Source organism: Rhea americana, unplaced genomic scaffold, assembly GCF_003343005.1.
Source record: "Rhea americana isolate MKP2758 unplaced genomic scaffold, rheAme1 scaffold_91, whole genome shotgun sequence".
NCBI classification, from domain to species: Eukaryota; Metazoa; Chordata; class Aves; order Rheiformes; family Rheidae; genus Rhea; species Rhea americana.
This window is the reverse complement of record NW_028187100.1, coordinates 3,335,120-3,353,159: the sequence shown is the minus strand read 5'-3', so window position 1 is coordinate 3,353,159 and position 18,040 is coordinate 3,335,120. Positions and strand designations below refer to the sequence as shown.

The following is an 18,040-nucleotide window of genomic DNA, read 5'->3' as shown; positions in this document are numbered from 1 at the left end:
TTACAGTGGAAAAGACTGAATCTACATCTTGAGTAGGGCTGGACTGTCTTAAATTTGAGATTGTCATTTTTTTTTAATCCTTTGTTTGATGCAAAGCAGAAGTGTTATCTAGCATACAGGCTTGATTCATCCACACAGACAAGAAGCCTGGGGAAAAGTAACCTCTGTTGTGCAATTCAAAACTTTATCGTAACACCTATATATTGGTGATTTAATTAATATTACAAAAGTATCTAYGATACTGATTTCCACTCTTTCATCTAACTTTACTTTGCAGCCATAAAAACATCCTTTTAATGCTGTTAGAAGCATAAGTTTAGTGAAAGATAAATACCATTGTGTGTCTTCAGGCAGACACCCACGGAGGTATCAGCAGGACTTGAGAATTTAGAAGCAATTCACAGTCAGTATAGCCAACAAAGCAACTGATTATAGGGGGAAAGTTAACATGCCCTAAACACATAGATACTTGAGATGAGTGGGACTCTTGCTGTGAGTTTTGCAGAGACCAGGGGACAGCAGAGAAACAAGGAGATCCAGGAGTCATGGGCTCCTGCTTGGGTTTGTGGAGAAGTGTACTGTACTGCTCATCTCACCCCCATGACAACTCCATGTTTCTATTCCTGCCCATCTGTTCAAGCCTCATCTCTATCCCAAGTTGATCCTTTGTCCCCAGTTCCTTCTTCATCCCTCATTATTCCAGTCTAAATTTCTTTACCTAGCTGACCCTGCTGTTTCATTTTGAGAAACTCTGAATCATTGATTCTGTCTCTTCTCCTCCCATTCAGTGTTTTTTTTTGCCAAGTCATTTTTAGTTTCCTCTTTCCTAATTCCTCATCACTTAATCTGCTTTCTTCCTTCTTTTACACAGTGAGTGTTAGTCCTAGTTTGTCCATTTTTGGGCTCCCTATGACAAACAAATTCCTTTTACAGCTGCTTGTCACCTCTGTCTTTCCTTCCAGAGGCTCATTTCGCACCAGGGACACCCATTTCCCTCTGACACAGTACCTCTCCTTCTGTTTTATATACTGGCAACTAGATCTAGCTATTCCCCCCCCCTTTTTTTTTTGTCTCTCTCTACCCCAGTTCGTGTTGCTCCCCATTTTAGCAACTCTGCACAACACAAACCTACTCTGCCTACTCAGTAAATCCCACTCACAACCACTCTCTGCCCTCATCCCTTCAGCATACATTACAATCCCAGGTTTACCAGACTATTTGCCCTAATCTCTTCCTTCCTCTCGCATTTTGCCTTTTCCATTTAATCCAAGTGACTGCAGAGGGAGAAAACCATTTAGCTCCTAAGAGAGACAAGAACACTGGTTACAAACCTTATCAAGAGTAACCTCAGCTCTTGAGCAACTACGACAGGGAAAAGCAGCCTCCAGGTCATATTCCTGAGTGGAGGCGTGCTTGGTGACAGTACGCTCAGCACTGCAAACAGGGCAAAGCCCGAGGACACCCAGCAAAGGCGGGAGTTGAGCTTTCACAGGTTTTAAAAATCTTCCTCACTGTGCATGCTGCAGCTGAGGAAACCAAAGTCCTGCTGCTTCACCTAGCAGGTCCTGTAGGCCCTTTTGGAAACATCTCAGGAGCTTCAATTGCCCACCTGACATGCATCTGAAGCTTCTCCAGCAGGGACATCTCCACCCAGCACAAACCGTCTCAATCCCATGCATAGCACAGAGAGGGACTGCAGATGAAWGCAGCTACCCCTTCTGCCTCCCTTGGGTCACAGGCTTTGCATAGGCAACAAGTTGCCATGACTGCATGGGGAACTGATGATGCACCCTGACATCCAATAAAATACTCGGGAAAGTTTTTTAAATTTGTAGAATGAAAACATGAAAAATATATCCTTAAATAATTTGCAATAAATTATTTAAGTTCTCAGTTGCAGAACTGATGAAATCTGATCTCTAATGGATTAGCATCTTTCCAGTGATTAGCTGTACCTGGTTTAAAGTCAGATTCATGCTTGCCAGTCCGCTGCTCCCAAAGGGAAGGCAAAAGTTTCTGCCTGTCTTCCCAATAGCAAAGTGCTTACCTGGGGAGAAGTGGGGGAGGGGGAAGGTATCCCTACCCAGCTGCTGKTGTTGCCAGTAATTAAGTTGGAACATCATTATTTTTTTAGCTCTCTGTGCTTTGCTCAGATTGGGCTGGAAGTGCCCAAAAGTTCATGAGCTGTTGGGGGAGAGGGCGTGATTGCATTCGCCTTGTTTCCTTGGCTGACCCAGCTGAAAACTGAAGGCTAGATCAAGCTAAAAAATAAAGGTGCACCTGAGCTCCTAGCTCAGATACTACCACAGACCATTTATCCTGGAGATTTTATGGGATTAGCCCTCCCTTTATTCCTGTATTGACCTGCCAGGGAACCAGTGCCCACCCCCGGCCTAATGCCGGGGCAGCCATTTTCTGCTGCATGCTGCAGCCACACTGCCTTGCTGCTGCAACTCCCTCCTTCTCCCCAGAAAAATGGGGTCCCTGTGGCCTTGCTGACCTCCCCTGGGGTCCCAAGGATCTATTCCACCCCCACTTCTCCAAGAGGTATCTATATATTTGGTCTGATTTTTATCCCAAACACCAGAAGAAGACGCCTCCCGTCCCATCCCTGCTGTGAGCGGCCATTTTGCTAAGCAGTGTGCGTGCTCTGCATGCTTTGGAGAGCAGGCGTTAGGAAGGTGAGAGCGAGGGCGAGAGTGAGGATTACTAGGGCGCATGCTTAGCCTGCCCCGCACAGGAATTTAAATATATTTTATTTAGTTATGGTATGCTTTTATGAAGAGAAGGCGAGGCCTCACAGGCAGTTTCCATACTGCACATGTGGTACATCTTTTCCTCTCCCCCTCTGTCATGTGAAATTTCAGCCTCCTGACAGAAAATGACAGAATGCTAGACATAGTCGATCCCCCCACCCCGCCATGGGGAAAACAAACGATTTTCCTTAGCCCTCTCTTAGAAAGTGCTGAATTGCTGAAGCCTCTTTTGGGGGGTATTTTTATCCTATTGCAAAGTGTCAGCCAGTGTGGTTAGAYTCTGTCAAAAATATAAAGCAGCTAAAAACTGGATTATTTAAGGGAAAGTAATGAAAAAACTGAATTATGCATGTTGTTACTAGTGCTCAGAATAGAGACGTGATAGAAATTCCAGAAACCTGTGAAGAATGTTTTGCCAGAATGAAACAGTGTGATAGACATTTTACCTGATGTATATTTTCAGATGAACAAATACAGTATGTACTGGAAATCCACATGTTTCTGTTCCACATGAGAAAGGTCAGGACAGGTAATGCATTAAGCTGATGCAGGATGTAGCTTACCAAATTGAACTAGATTATCAACAGCAAGTAGATTTAAGTCTTAAAAYTCCCAGAGTTTTAGCTTGTGCAGCCGAATGTATTTTAAAACTTTTTATTTAAACTGATGCTGGTTGTTTATTGCCCAACAGTTCAAAAGCGGTTTTAAAATTCTCCCAGAATCCGTGGCTTCCACTTCCAGGAATGAATCCAGGACRTGTGGGATGCGTGCCCCGGCAGCATTGTCACCAAAACAATACACGCTGCTTCAGTTACAGATGATTCATTCTGAGCATAGATAAGCCTTTGGAAATAATGATGTGAATATTCCACTTAAGAGTGGTGCATAACTCTGGGAACAGGCCAGGCATATGCAATGCCTCAGATTTCCAGAAAAGTGGAGGGATTAAAAAGGAACATATCGGCCTCAGGAAACAAGGGTATGATACAAACATTAACCTTCATGCAAATTTTTTTCATCCTGAGGTGAGGTATTCTGAGTATGTTTTTCTCATGCAGCAGTTCAGTACTAATAACCTGAGGTACAAAAGTACAGCAGTTTGCCAAAATCACATTCATCTCCAGGTGTGGAAACTGAAGATTTTCAGTCATGGGGAAGAGTTTTTCTGATACCCAATGAAGCAGCATTAGACCATTCTACACTCCAGGCCAGGCTTGCCCTCTGTAGAGCATATAGTACAATGAGGTTTTGTCCAAGACAGGATCTCCTAGATGTCGCACAGTGCAAATAAATGCAAAAGTGTATGCACAAGTAGTTCAGCTCTTGCTGGCCTGCGTATCTTAATAGCTTTGAGGACTCATAACTGCATAATCAGACAGAAAAAATTATCATCAGTGTTGAACTCTATGCAAAGTGCTTTGTAAATTTAAGCACTTCTTGGCAAAATGCCCTGCAGCTGAGGCTTGTCAGATGGTCTTCAGAGAAGTGTAACATGCCATGTGTTGTGATGACAATCATTTGGATACCCTTTTCTTTACAGTTTGTGTGTGATAACTCTACTGTATTATTAGCTTATGTACTCTATACCATATTTAGTTTTAGCTATAAAATTGTGCACTCATAAACAGAAGTTTATTTCTGTATTACAAAAAAGAAAAAATACTTAGTTCTTGATGTATATAAATGAGCATGTGAAAAAAGAAAATAGGATAACTTAGGTTGAAAGAGACCTCTGGAGGTCATCTAGTCCAACCCCCTTCAAAGCAGGACCAGCAATGTGAGGTTGCTCATGGGCTCGTCTCAGTGAAGTTTTGAATATTTCGAGGGTGGAGAGTCCATGGCTTCTCTGGACACCTGTGCCACTGTTGGACCCACCTCACAGAGACAAAGCTTTTCCTTATAGCAAGTCAGAATTTCCTGTGTTCCAGCTTGCGTCTGTTGCTTTTTGTCCGATCACTATGCACCTCCAAGAGGAGTCTGACTCTGCCTTTGCAATACTCTCCCATTAGGTAGCTGGAAGCTCTTGTCTTGAGGCTGGGGGGGAAAGAAAAAAGGGGGAGAAAGAAAAAAAAGAAAAAAACTCGCTTCTTTGAGTACTCCTTTTATGTTACTTTCTGCAGCCTCTGACTATCTTGATGGGCCTCTGCTGGACTTGCTTCTGCACCTTCCTGTACTGGACAGTCCAAATCTAGACACAGGACTCTAGATGCGTTCGTACAGATGCCAAACACAGGGGCAGAAATGCTTTACATGACCTACTGGCTGCATCCCAGTAATACAGCCCAGGATGTAGTTAGCCACCTCTGTCGCAAAGGCATCCTAATGACTCTTGTTCAAGATGTTGTCCATAGGCAGTCTTTTTTTTTTTTTTTTTTTTTTTTCCCAAATTGCTTTCTAGTCAGTTGGTGTCATGCTGTACAGTAGCATGGGATTAGTCCATCTCAGACACAAGACTTGGCATTTGCTTTTGCTGAACTTTGAGATTCCTGTCAGCCATTTTTTCCAGTCTATTGAGATCCTGCTGAATAGCAGCCCTGCCCTCCCAGAATGTCACTTGCACATCCCAATTTTGTATTGTCCACAAACTTGCTGAAAGTACATTGCATTCTAGCATCCAGGTTATTAATATTTAGGGTTTGATGCTCTCTCATGCAGTTTATTAGTAGTTTACTCTGCTAATGCTCCCAAAGCAAGCCCTAGCTTGAGATAATCTGCAGTAGGAAGGATAGCTGCTCCTTTCTCACCTTGTATAGTAGATAAAGTCCATTTGTGTTTAAACATGTGAATTCCCATTGAATTCAGTGGAGCTCTCATGGGCTGGATTCAGAGTAGAACTTGGCAGTGAGTGATCAAGTGGGATTGGGAGTGAGTTCTGTAACTTTCTGTTTAATTATAAACAATACATTATATGGAAGTTAYTGCATAGTTATTGCTATGTTATTATAGCACACTAAGTATAGGGTACTCTACAGTGAGGCATCAGCTTCTTCAAATTTTTCAATATTGTTCTCTTTTGCAAAGATGATGTAGAATCTGTCCTTTTAGAGATCACAGAAGATGATTTTCAGGTGCAAGTACAACTGTTATAAGTTCAAAATAAATTCTGACCACTGAGATCAGATCTACAAGCAGCAAAAACTATTCCAGGTGAAAACTAACAGGTTACCAGAGAAGTCCAAGTGGCCCCAGCCAAAAAATTTCAAGTAGTAATGGGCACAGAAAACTTAGGGATTTTAAAATGATAACGTGACTTGACATATGAAACATACAGCTTCTGAGGTTTTCTACAGCGTAGCTCCAAGTCTGAAACTGAAGATGAGCTGAGACCTGCAACTCTTAAGCATCAGTTAGAAGCCTACAGAGCTGAGTCAACAGAGTAACTGATATGTTTAGCTTCTCTATGGATCAGATGTCTGAAATCACTACAGTGATAGATTGTCCAATTAATGCAAAATCAGACTTGACTCTATAAGGCAGAAAACAATCATCTCTGAAGGCTATAAATAGAAATTCAAAGGATATATATTCACAGGATCAATATGCCCATAGGGAGCCATTAGACAGCATACATACACTTTGCTTTATTCACCATCTAGCCATGAACAATTGTTCCAAAACACTGAGTTACAAAGTCTGGTCTATCACTAGCAGAAATACTTATAAAAAAACAAAACCAAAAAAACCCAACAAGCTGTACTTTCTCCCATATCAACATCTCAATTGAGTTTTGTATTATGCTCTACAGGACATTAAAGGTTCAAATTAATCATCATTGTTTATCCTAGGCCTAGAGATTTGGTTTGGTTTGTCTCTTTCTTTAGGATTTGAGGTAAATAATGTCACTACACACACCTGAAATTTCACATCTTCAATACCCAGTTTGCATCATTTTTAATTCTTTATGCAACCTCCATGACACACTAGGCTTTGCACAATACCATCTCCAAAGACAGTTCTTTTGTATTTGCAGTTGATATTATCCTGGAAGGAAATCATAATTTGATTGCTTTGTGATTCTTTCCCCATCCCCCCCCAAACTCTCAAATGCTGCTGCTACAATTAAGCCAAGCAATGGCCAACATATAATAACAAAAAGTAGTACAGCAGTCACCAATGTTCTTCCAGCTTGCCTTGAAACAGCCCGTCATATAATGTGAAACCTATCACTAAAATGGAAAAAAACAAAAACGTATAACCTCAAAACCCGGAGCATACAAATAAATACCCCCTCTCCCCCAGGACCTTAAAGGAGGTGCAGCAGATTTTCAAAGCTAGCTGCCTTTTTCCTTTTTATATCTCAGTGTAAGACTAAATAACACTACTTAAAAATCCAAGCATAAGATTTTAGATGCATTTAAGTATGCTATTGCATAAATGTGCTACTGCAGCTACAGAAATTAAGTTTAATAAGGTTAGACTCCAGAGAAAGTGTTTGTTTCTATGTGTACACGATCTCATTTGATTAAGCTAGTAAAAAGTCTGGTTGAAAGCACTAACAGGCTCATTGAATTGGCTTCTGTCAATCCAACAGAGTCAACTTTCTTTTAGTAAAAGTTGGATGTAAACTGATATGAGTGCTTGCTTTAAGATTTTGTACTGGATCGCCTAAGTCAGTTTTAAAGTATATGTAATTAAGTCAGTGCAATACATTGTGAGCAGATAAGCCTGTAGATGTCTGGGAAAAATGTTAGATCAATAAAGTTTTGAACCAAAACAGATTTTAATAAGTCTGTACTGTAATTGTTTTAAATATAAGGGAAGTTTACAGTGACAGGTAAATCTGCTGTATCTGTATCATCTACATAGAAGTAGTAATATAGATATTAGCATACACTTGCTTTATAAGTTCAATCCCCTAACATCAGCTCTTTGGAACAATTCCACCCAGCTACAGCAACTGGTCCATATGCAAGATTTTTGTTATGGCTCAYGTTGCAGTCCTGCCCTTCTCTGGCCTGGGCACAGTGCACCTCACAAACATGCCAAGCTCCCAGCTCCTGCCTACCTTCAGCACTGCTCCCCAGCTTTTCTCTCTCTGACTGTATTTATACCACAGGGCAAGTGTTCACCAGGACACACTTACGATTACCAGAACACTCAGGTTTCTCTGTTTTCCTCTGCAAGTTGGGGAATTGGCAAGGTATGCTGCAGCCCTCTAATAAAGAATTTCTTCTCATAGAGGCTGAAGAGGAGAAGAGTGGATGGGATAATGGATGCCCCAGTCTCTCCTCAACATTGAGCAGGATGTGGCTGGGTCTTACAATTTAAAGATAGAGGCTGTTGCCCATGAACAAAGGTGGCCAAAAAAAGAGAAGGCTAACTCCCAAAAGGCAYCTGCATTTGATCTCAGCTGCTGCAGCAGCAGCTGTGATGTAGGTTGTAAGATATTAATTTAGCTAGTATGGCTTGGGTAGGTGTGGATCTATCCTGGATATCATTGCAGCCATAACCACCAGCTATGACCTTACTAGTAAACAGGATCAGGCTATGAACCTGAGCTCTGACATGTGGTTATTCCTGCTATTTAATTGTTAGGTTGGGTCCTGGCAGAGTTTTGGCTCTGACAACTGGCACTCAGAATCAGTGTCTAGACCCAGTAGTACCTGGGYATTTTTCCCAGCAGCAGTACAAACAGGGCCTTTCTGCTTTGAGTGAAGCATTCAGTCATGTGCATGGGAGCCCTGCTGGGCTGCATGCCCTCAAGGCCAGAGAAAGGGCCATGATCTGTTTTATCAGCTAGTGTGTGTACCCAGGTAGCCAGGGATCTGAATCTCCCAGACCTTTCCTTTCTGTTGTTTTTTTATGCCTCTGTTAAATAAGCAATTAACTGCAAAGTGAATGCCRCTATTTGGATTTAGTACATGTGTAAACAATTATACAGAGTGAATTGTAACAGGGTAATATAAACTTTGCAGTGTTTAGAGAAAGGTTTCATTTCTGTGTGTCTGTTTAGTGCAGTCTAGTGCAATGTGAGAGCAAATAAAGAATTCATGAGTGCAGCTGAAAAAGCTCATCATCATCTTAAAGACTCACCAGTCTGTGAGCGCTCTTACCACAGTTTCTTCATGAAAAAAATAAAGAACTTAGTCCTGGGAAGGATGAAAAAAGGTACATCAAACAGTTACTTCAGTAGAGTCCTATGAAATAGCATAGGACTGAAGTTTTAAACCCACAAGTTTTGCAGTATAGGTACTCCATTCTAAGAATGTTTGACTTCTAAAATTTTAGTTTTAGTAATCTTGAAGACAATAGGTCCCACTCCTTAAAATAAATATCAATGCAAGATCAGCCAGGCCTGCCAGTGACAGTAAACCATCTGTACCAAAAGAGAGCCCTGACTCATTCTTAATCTGAAACAGTTTGACTGATTTAATGATAGTCTAGGAGAACAACAACAGTAATTAGTGACAGCTTGAGTTTATCACAAGTAAATACTTGTTACAATAACATAGTTGCTTTTACACACTCAAGAGGTAGGGCTTTGAAATTCAGTCTTCCTCATAAGCTTTTGGGAAAGACAAATCAGTGTAGGTGAAAGTCTACACCAATGGAAAAAAAAAAGCAGTACATAATACATAGGGCAAAGATTTATTTCTAACCATCAACTAAGAGCCTGACACAAAGAAAGAAAATTAGTTCAAAAAGACCCCCGAGCCCAGGTACTAAGATGTGAAGAGTGCTAGTTTGCAGCCACCTAGAACAATGATTAGGAATGTGGCTAAGCCTGACAGCAGTGAATATACTCATGTTTTTCCCACTAAAACACTATCTCCCCCATATTATGTGGCATTCTGAAAGAGCATGCCTTCTTTGAAGCACTTCTGTTAGCTATTATCCCCACAAAGCTATTTGAGGGTATTTAAGTATTTAGATCAGAACTACTGTGCTACAGAGTAATTGGAACTTGTTTCTTTTAGGGGAGGAAAAAAAAAAAGGAGTTTTATGATGCAAATAATCAATAAAATCCTGATGCAGCTGCAGCTTGCTGTTGCCCACTTCTCAGTCCCTAACTTTCTCCAAGAATATGTTTTCTGAAGCAGTTTCTTTAATTCCTCATCAGTTACCATAGAGAAAGGTTCAGGCACAAATGACTACATCATGTGCTTTTGATCATGAGAAACAAATTAGAGGTCTGCATGAAAGCCTCAGCCAGATTCACATTGTGAATCACATTCATTGTGATCACCACCTCTAATTACACCAGTGAAGTTTAAAGGTCTCATGAAGCTTCCGTCTTTAGTCTGGGCATTTCATATCTGCCTTAAAAGGCAGATATGCCTTCAACAAAATGAAGTTTCATTAGGTTAAGACTGTCATGTACTGTAAAATTTCAGAAAAAGATGTTTCATACTTTATCTATGCCTTTTGGTTCCAGTTGCCCATACTGTAGTTTATTTTGAACCAACATTGAGTAGAAGAGACGATCCTTTAGGTCTAGCACATGTAGCAATGCAGTTGTTTCCAACCTTGACTTGAACCAGGCTGTTTGCTCACTCTGAGCTCACATGTGATCTTGGTTCAATTTGGTCAATAGTCTGAGATGTGTGCCTTGTCTCTGCATAAGAATCTTCTAATCCCCTGTTGGGCAGTGAAAAGCTTTTTTTAGTTCCAGTAGAGACTGAGTGGAGCCTGTTTTCACAAGGTTCTGCAAAGACCAATTGCTACTTGAATCATTTATTTAAAAATCTATGATGTTCTCTGATACTAATCATTTTCTGTATGGTTTTTACTTTCCACATATTTAATCCAGCACTCTGGCAGAGCTGAGTAAACACAGAGCAATTGCATTGTTTTCAAACAAAAGAATTAGGTTTCTGCAGCCCTAATACCCACTTCCTGAAATGTAGTTCATTCCCAGCAGAAGTTCATCTTAGGAATCAGTGAGGCCTTTCTGATTTTCTGGGGCAGTGGGCACAGAAGACTAGAGAGAATGTGTAGACTARTTCAGTTACACAGTGCCAGCAAGACCTTGTGTAAGTGACTTAATACATTATTTAAATAACTTATTTCTCCAGGGGAGGTGGCAAATCTAGTTGAACTCAAACAGACATTAAGTAGTACAGTATGTGATCTCTTTGAATGCCTGCAAACTGGAAAGACAGTTTCCAATCTCTTGAACTAGATGGATAGCAGCAACATATATGGAAAAAACATATAGACTTTAAACATGTGCCACTTTTTTTTTTCCCCTCAGTAGTACTTACTGAAATTTGAGAGCTGKTAGGTTTAAGATTGTACAATAATTACTAGAGGTGTTGATCTTAGCCTTGGTAAGGCAGATCCTGACCCCCCMMAAAAAAAGTCTTTCCCTCCATTACTGAGCTCAAGATTAGGAGAACATCTGGCCTGTCATCTCAAGCATTAGCAACATGGCTTGAAACAGCTGGGGAGACAGCTGGTGATGAAAGGGTTAGGCAATCCTCTGTTACTAGACATTGAAAGATAAATAGTACTTACTTGACAGTAGAGGACACAGAAGCAAAAAAGCCCGAAAGCAGAAGAAACACAAGAACACTCAGGATTGATGTAATGACAATCATGCCTCCACTCCTTCGACCAGGCCAGGTATCAATTTTCATGGGAAGTCTAACTACAGAAGGATGAAAAGAATACTCCTATCATCTATTTTTGACCAGTATATGCTCCTCAAAAGGGGGAAAGCTAGTGATTTAGGAGAGGCAAAATGATTCTGTCTCTACAAGAGGTCTTAGGTGAGCTATAGGAAACAAGATTAATGCTCAGTGTCAGCTGTTAGAGCTGATAAGTACTTGTGTTACACAGAAGTTTCAGAAGAGCCAGTTACCATGGCATGCATCAAGTCTCAAGTAAAATGTACAAACCTCATCCTTACTAAAAGAATTATTTTGTTTTGAAGGTCACAGAAGAAGCAGAACATCATTACACATTTAAGTCTGCTATTCCCATACTGAAAAGCTGACAAAATAGTTTAAACTGTGGGAAAGGACTCAGTACTGCTCCATAGGAGAGTAATAGGTAATCTAAAGCACATGCAGCTTCTCAGAATACCTGAGCAAAGCCACAGACTTACCTCGTCTGGTTTTGATTGGATCAGACCAGAGCGTTTGGTCTTTCATGATACCGTCAGTGTTATCTACCAACATGTATTTAAATCTGGGGGAAAATAAAAAGTTATTTAAAATTTGAGCTTCCTTATTAGCATTTTGTAAGCTACTTCATTAGTTGCTTGGTCTTCATTTTTTTTGTTGAAGAATTAGATAGTCAAAGGTAACTGGCTATTTCCAAAGACCTTATAAAGAATAGAATATGATTAATCATAGAAAAAGCTTTCTGTACTGTCATGTACAGTTTGCACTTTAATCTTGAGCCTGGGCAGATGATAGCTTTCTAACAATAGTTTTTCCCAGCTTGCTATTCTCTGTTATGAAGAGCTTCATTATTTAGTAAAGTAAGTAGTTTTGATTTCCGTATGGAAGTCAAATCTTTTATCCAACAATAGARATCTTTGGCACTTTCCCTGCTAGAGGAAAGCATTGAAGAGACAGACCAACCTTGGATTTGGCAAAGAGAGCAAGTTCCCATTCTATAATAGTTTGAGTTGTAAGAAATGTCCTGAGAAGACAGAGAAGCCAAGACAGTTTCTGCAAAATTAAGCTGATATTATTTCATTTCAGAAGCATATTAGGTCTCCCCAACAGACATAGCTCTATGTGATTGCCATTTTTACTATGGCTTTTAAATGGAGGATACCACCATAACAAGCATTTCATGTTACAGTGGGCAGGGTCCTCAGCCTCCCCAGGCAACAGGGCTCAGACAAGTTGGCAAGCCATCTGGCCCTCACTGTAAAGCCTCCAGCCACATTAGRGGCTCCCTGAATCTGGGGACCAGAAAGGACTTTGTGTGCCACCGCCCCCCCTCCTCCCCCTCAAAAATCCCACCAAAATAAAGCAAGCAGTGCCAGAGCTGTGTCTGCATTTTGTCAGAATAACTTAACCCAAAATGCATGATAGATAATCTCAGGATCATTTCCTAAGCAAACTTTTTTTCCTTCATCAGTTTTTGATCAGATGCTATCACTGGATCACCTACTGCAACAGAAATATAAATTCAGCAGTTCATGCATGAATTTGCCTAGTGATCTGTGAATTTAACCTGATAGAGCTTACCATTGCAAGATAAGCTCTGCAGAGTACTAGACCAAAGCCAAACCACTTTCATTATTAACTTTGTGATGGAACACTTCAGTTCTGGACTGGTGATTTGAATCAGTATCACTATTTCAGAGCAACATTACAGACTAAATGTTGCTTCCTACTGCAATTTTGGAGGAGTAATCACCTTGGGAGAAATAAAAATTGTACCTGTATGTTGTATCTGGAGCGAGAGGTGGGTTACAGACATCTAGGAAGTTTGGGTCATACAAACAAGTCCCATCATCCCCAACTCTGAAGAGGTATTGTTTCAGGACATCAGAAACTTTGTTAATGTCTCCCACATCCGCAAGGTTTGGGGGTGATGCGCAGTTCGGTATACTGAACAGAGCAGCCTTGTAAGGTCCAAGCYGTCCCCCACTTGTTTGCTGGAACGTGCTGTCAAGTGGTTTGCTTCTATTGTCAGTCACCATTGAGCTTATTGCCATTGCTGCAGGACAGACACTTTTAAACAAGACTGTTAGAAATAATTCATTCTGTTTTGTTCACCCAGTATTTACTTGGTAACTTTCTCTTCTACCCCAAAACACCCAAATGAGAAGCAAAAAAATCTGTTACCAGTTTGGTCATGTAGGGGTCCCACTGTCCTTCTCTATTTGCTGATGAAGCCTAACACTTGTCCCTTGAACTGTGTAGGCTCCACAGCATATCTCAGAACAGTACCTTTCAGTAGCCACCCTCCTGAAACTCCTCTTTTCCAAGGAGGATCTAATGGAGTGAGGAGGGAGGTGGCAAAAGGTAAATGAGCTCATAAAGGTTGAAGGCAGGAAAAYGAGCAAAGCTTTTACCTTTCTATGTAGAGTGTTTAAAAAAGCTTGATGAAGAAGCTAGCTCCTTTCCTTAAATTCAGAATGCCTTTTAAAATATATATATAACAGCACTTCTATACTTCAGAATAGGATTGAGGAATCTGCTGCTCAGAGAGCAACTGGATCAGAGGGAGATACTGATCCCATGTCAGAAGCAGCAGATAAGCTTTTGCTTTGGCTGCTTATCTGACAGCACAAAATATTCAGCAGCTCTGGTAAGACTAACCACACTTCTAGAAAGGCCACAGAAATGATTTTCCACCCATTTACAATTCCTTGACAAAAGGCCAGTGTGAAAAATTAGGCTGTTTACATCACTGACCACACACAGACATCTGCCTTGCTCTCTGCAGCTGATGAGGGGATGAACTTGGACAGGAAAGACCTGTCAGATTCTTTGCAGTGAAGTGCCCTCCCAGTCAGGTATTCTTATATGTAGCCCAGCCACATATAGTGTGCTTCCCCCATAACATACCTGACTCCAATAAGCCTCCAGTATGCTTTGCCATTCTAGGTAAGACACTATAGCCAAGGCAGAGCTCCTATGTCCTGGAGCAGAAACCCTACAATCTCTGTCTGTACAATAGCCATACTTCCCAGAACAGTGGGGTATGCGACCCACCATACAGAGGCTTCATGAACAGATGCAGTATCTACATTTCTGAATGTAGATCAGAAAAGTAGCCATGCCAACACTTCCAGACATTGTGCCACAGAACAAAGTCAGGAAGTCTTCACCACTTCAGACAAACTGTGGATCTGTGCCCAGCCCTAGAGCATGGAGTGYGGAAGCTCAGTTCCAATTCTCAAAAGTTTTCTTGCTGCAAAGCCAAGGCACAAGTCCCAAGAGATACTCTCATGTTCTGCAGCTGTAACTGAATTTATTTTTGAGACCCCTCCAGCTGTTTGGTGCTGTTAACAGTGGAAGAACAACAATTTTTYCAAAGCTGTGATATGTAGAGAACTRCTTAAGTTTGGAAGCATTTTCTTGTGCTCCCAGAGCAGGGTTCTCACAATTGCTTGGTCATGAGAAGCTTTAAATTATGATCCAACACAAACTGAAAACTGTCTTAAAGAGAAAGGGTTTTTTTGCACAGGTTTGAAACTGAACTTGAGAATCAGTGCTCAAGTTAGTTGAGCCCTTCCACTCAAAAGGGGTCAATAATAAGACAGTGAATACTAGCTAAGACTGATTTTAATCATAGACTTGTTACCTTAAATTATACTCTTTCTAACCTATCTCTATTCCCTTTCCCAGTTGCCTATCAGTAACTGTAGCTATGGAAGAGTTAGCCTGGCTTTGGCAAGCATGTGCTAGTGTCTAAGCAAAGCTTTTTTTTTTTTTTTTCCATTAAGTGAAACATGAGCAGTTTGAATCTGACAGTGGCACTAACAAGAATAATATAAAGGTTATATTACTCTTTCAGACATTTGTTAGACCCTCNACAGTGAATACTAGCTAAGACTGATTTTAATCATAGACTTGTTACCTTAAATTATACTCTTTCTAACCTATCTCTATTCCCTTTCCCAGTTGCCTCTTAGTAACTCTAGCTTTGGGAGAGTTAGCCTGCTTTTGGTATTTTTTTGCTTGTCTAAGCAAAGCTTTTTTTTTTTTTTTTTTTCATTAAGTGAAACATGAGCAGTTTGAATCTGACAGTGGYACTAACAAGAATAATATAAAGGTTATATTACTCTTTCAGACATTTGTTAGACCCTCAACTTGATGGTATGCTGAGGCATTTTCCTTCCAGCAGAGCTGAATACAATGTGTTAAGAAAATTAAGTTCTCTTAAATTTTCCCTCTCCCTGCTCCAAGAGGCATCMAAGGGGGAGCCAATATGCTGCTTTCCAGACTAGAACCAAATACAAACAAAATTCCTCTCAGTTTGCCAAGTAACAAGTTTGCATCTGCTTGTTTTAAAAGTAGCAGCATAGATTTCTCTACATATAATCCTTTAGAAGAGATTCATGCATCAGTGTAAGAAGCTTTCATCACAGAAAATGAGGTGATTGATGTGATTTCTAACACAAAACATCAAACAACAAAGTTGCATATTTGCAGTCAAAACTAAGTATCAGGTCAATATAGCATTTTAAGTAGTTATAATGCACTTACTATAGCCTGTTTCAGATGCACAAAAGTGCATACATCACTTGTGGGAAGCGTCTCAGAAGGCAGTACATTCACAGTTTATGTTAACTTCAACTAATAGCATATCAGGTTACGGTTTCTACTATTACAATCAAAAAGCATCTTCCATCCACCTTTTCCAAAAGGGCAGCAACCCAGCAGTGGAAGTTTTAGGCACTTTCTATGCTATCAACTTATTGTTGTTGGCCATCTCTTCCTCCTCCTACCACAAATTCTTCTGTCTATGCCTCTCAGAAAAGGAGGCTGCATATCATAACTTCTCTGAAGGTAGTATGTCATTTATATCTATCAAGTTCACGAGTAGCCCTAGCTGGCATTCAGAACAGTCTGCCTGAACAGCAGGGWACAGAGAAGGTGGCTCTTGGTCACTGCCAACAATATTTCATTGCCTGGCAGTTATGAAATCTATTTTATGAATGAACCTGTGAGCCAGGTATCTTTGACCACAAATCTAGCATGACTTCTCTTTGTCTACAAAGAGTTCTGTCCTTGCAAGTGTTGGATGCTTTTGAAGTCTGCACATTTAACTATGAAGCAGATACCAGCTTTATGTAGGGGTATCCAGACTTCTATGCAAGGCATTCACATTTAGATAAAGATAAGGTATTAGACTGTACCACTTGGTTTCATTAGCAAGATTCTGTTAAGCTTTTTATAGCCAAAGGCATTGCTCCACATCTATGGGGAGACAGCTAATAAAGCACTCATGCTTGTTCATGTTAGTCAACCTCAGTGAAATACTGTGGTTATTTTTTAATAAGAGTTTAGAGAAAGTTGAGACCAGAGGCTCAGCTTACACTCAATTTGCATCTACATATTTTCCTCTTCTCTTCCATTCAGACACAGTCCCATCAAATTTTGAAGAATTACATTAGAGGCCACCTAATGTAGTTATGCTCCAGAGAGGAAGCAATGCTGGATACTTACCCGATTCCATCATTGCATACAAGTAGATGGTGTAAGATTTATTTAGACTTAGTGAGCTATCAAACATACAGAAAGGTTTCTCTAGAGCAACAGTAGTAAGTGTGGGATTGTTCGTAGCAAGCTGAGAGGCTGCAGTCTGAGGTTTCAGGCGCTGATCTAGAAGAGAAAATTACCAAAAAGTRCATGAAACCCTTTCACCTCTCCCTCTGCAAGCTCCAACTCAAAAGGGATGGTAGGCACTGCTAGCAAACAACATTAAAGCATAACAGCAAGATGTAAAATACAGCTGTCTGGGAAGCAGAATTCCTATTCTSTGGAAGTTTGAACACTGATGGGGTTGCTTTAATGCAAAATGGGGAACTCAAGAATTTTGAGCAGGAGATAAGAGACATTGCTGCTCCTCAAGAAGGTAACAAGCACATTAGTCATATCACCAGAGGTGAACAAAGGCAAAGCCTCATTAGATGAGAGACTTAAACATTAGAGTCCCACATACACAACTACCCCCTAAACCACCCAAAACAACACCAGAAGCAGGATAATTATTTTTAAAATCTTTAATCTACAAGAAGTCATAGTAAGGTTTTTAAGACATACAGAACAGGAATAACAAATCTAACAGAGCCTTACAGAAAGGAAAACTGCCTGGGAGAGAAACTGTAGAAGAGAAAGCAGTACTGAAAGAGGGTTTTGTGTCAGACATTTCTCCACTCCCTCACCATTGCCTCATCTCCAGTCTCCTAGGAAGGTTTAACTAACAATTAAAAGAGTAAGAGATTAAGTAGTTCCTTCTCCTTCCTGACCTAGATGCAGCAGAGACACTTTAACAAGCTTCCAACAAGATACAATACACATTTGCCCTAAACACCCTTTTCAGCCCAGGTCCTAAAACAGAGCTGACATGCCAAGAGAAACAGAAAGAGAAGTACAAGGAGAAGAATAACAAAAAAGAAGGAGAAAACAACAACAGATAGATACTACTTACCTGCATATAGCTGCCCCAGAGAGCAAAAGGCTAATACAACCCAGCTGCCTCTCATGCTCAAGTCCAACCAAAATCTACTACCAMAAAAAAGAAGAAAAGAAAAAAAKTGGTGAGAGACAAYCCCTGCTAAAGAGCTCCCACATGCACTCCTGCCCTGAAGCCAAGTACACCTGCACCTTACCACAGGCAGCCTGTGGTTAAGAACTACCTACCCC

General features: G+C 40.6%; 1 protein-coding gene across 1 annotated transcript; it reads right to left on the bottom strand.

The window, feature by feature from the left end:
* Positions 1 to 10,246: 10,246 nt before the first annotated feature.
* On the bottom strand, positions 10,247 to 17,880 carry UPK3A (uroplakin 3A). Its single transcript, XM_085324442.1, has 6 exons — positions 17,826 to 17,880; positions 16,841 to 16,996; positions 13,100 to 13,379; positions 11,806 to 11,888; positions 11,214 to 11,346; positions 10,247 to 10,334 (listed from the first exon to the last, which is right to left on the bottom strand). The coding sequence occupies exons 1-6, from the start codon at positions 17,878 to 17,880 to the stop codon at positions 10,247 to 10,249; spliced, it is 795 nt and encodes a 264-aa protein (XP_085180568.1).
* Positions 17,881 to 18,040: the final 160 nt, after the last annotated feature.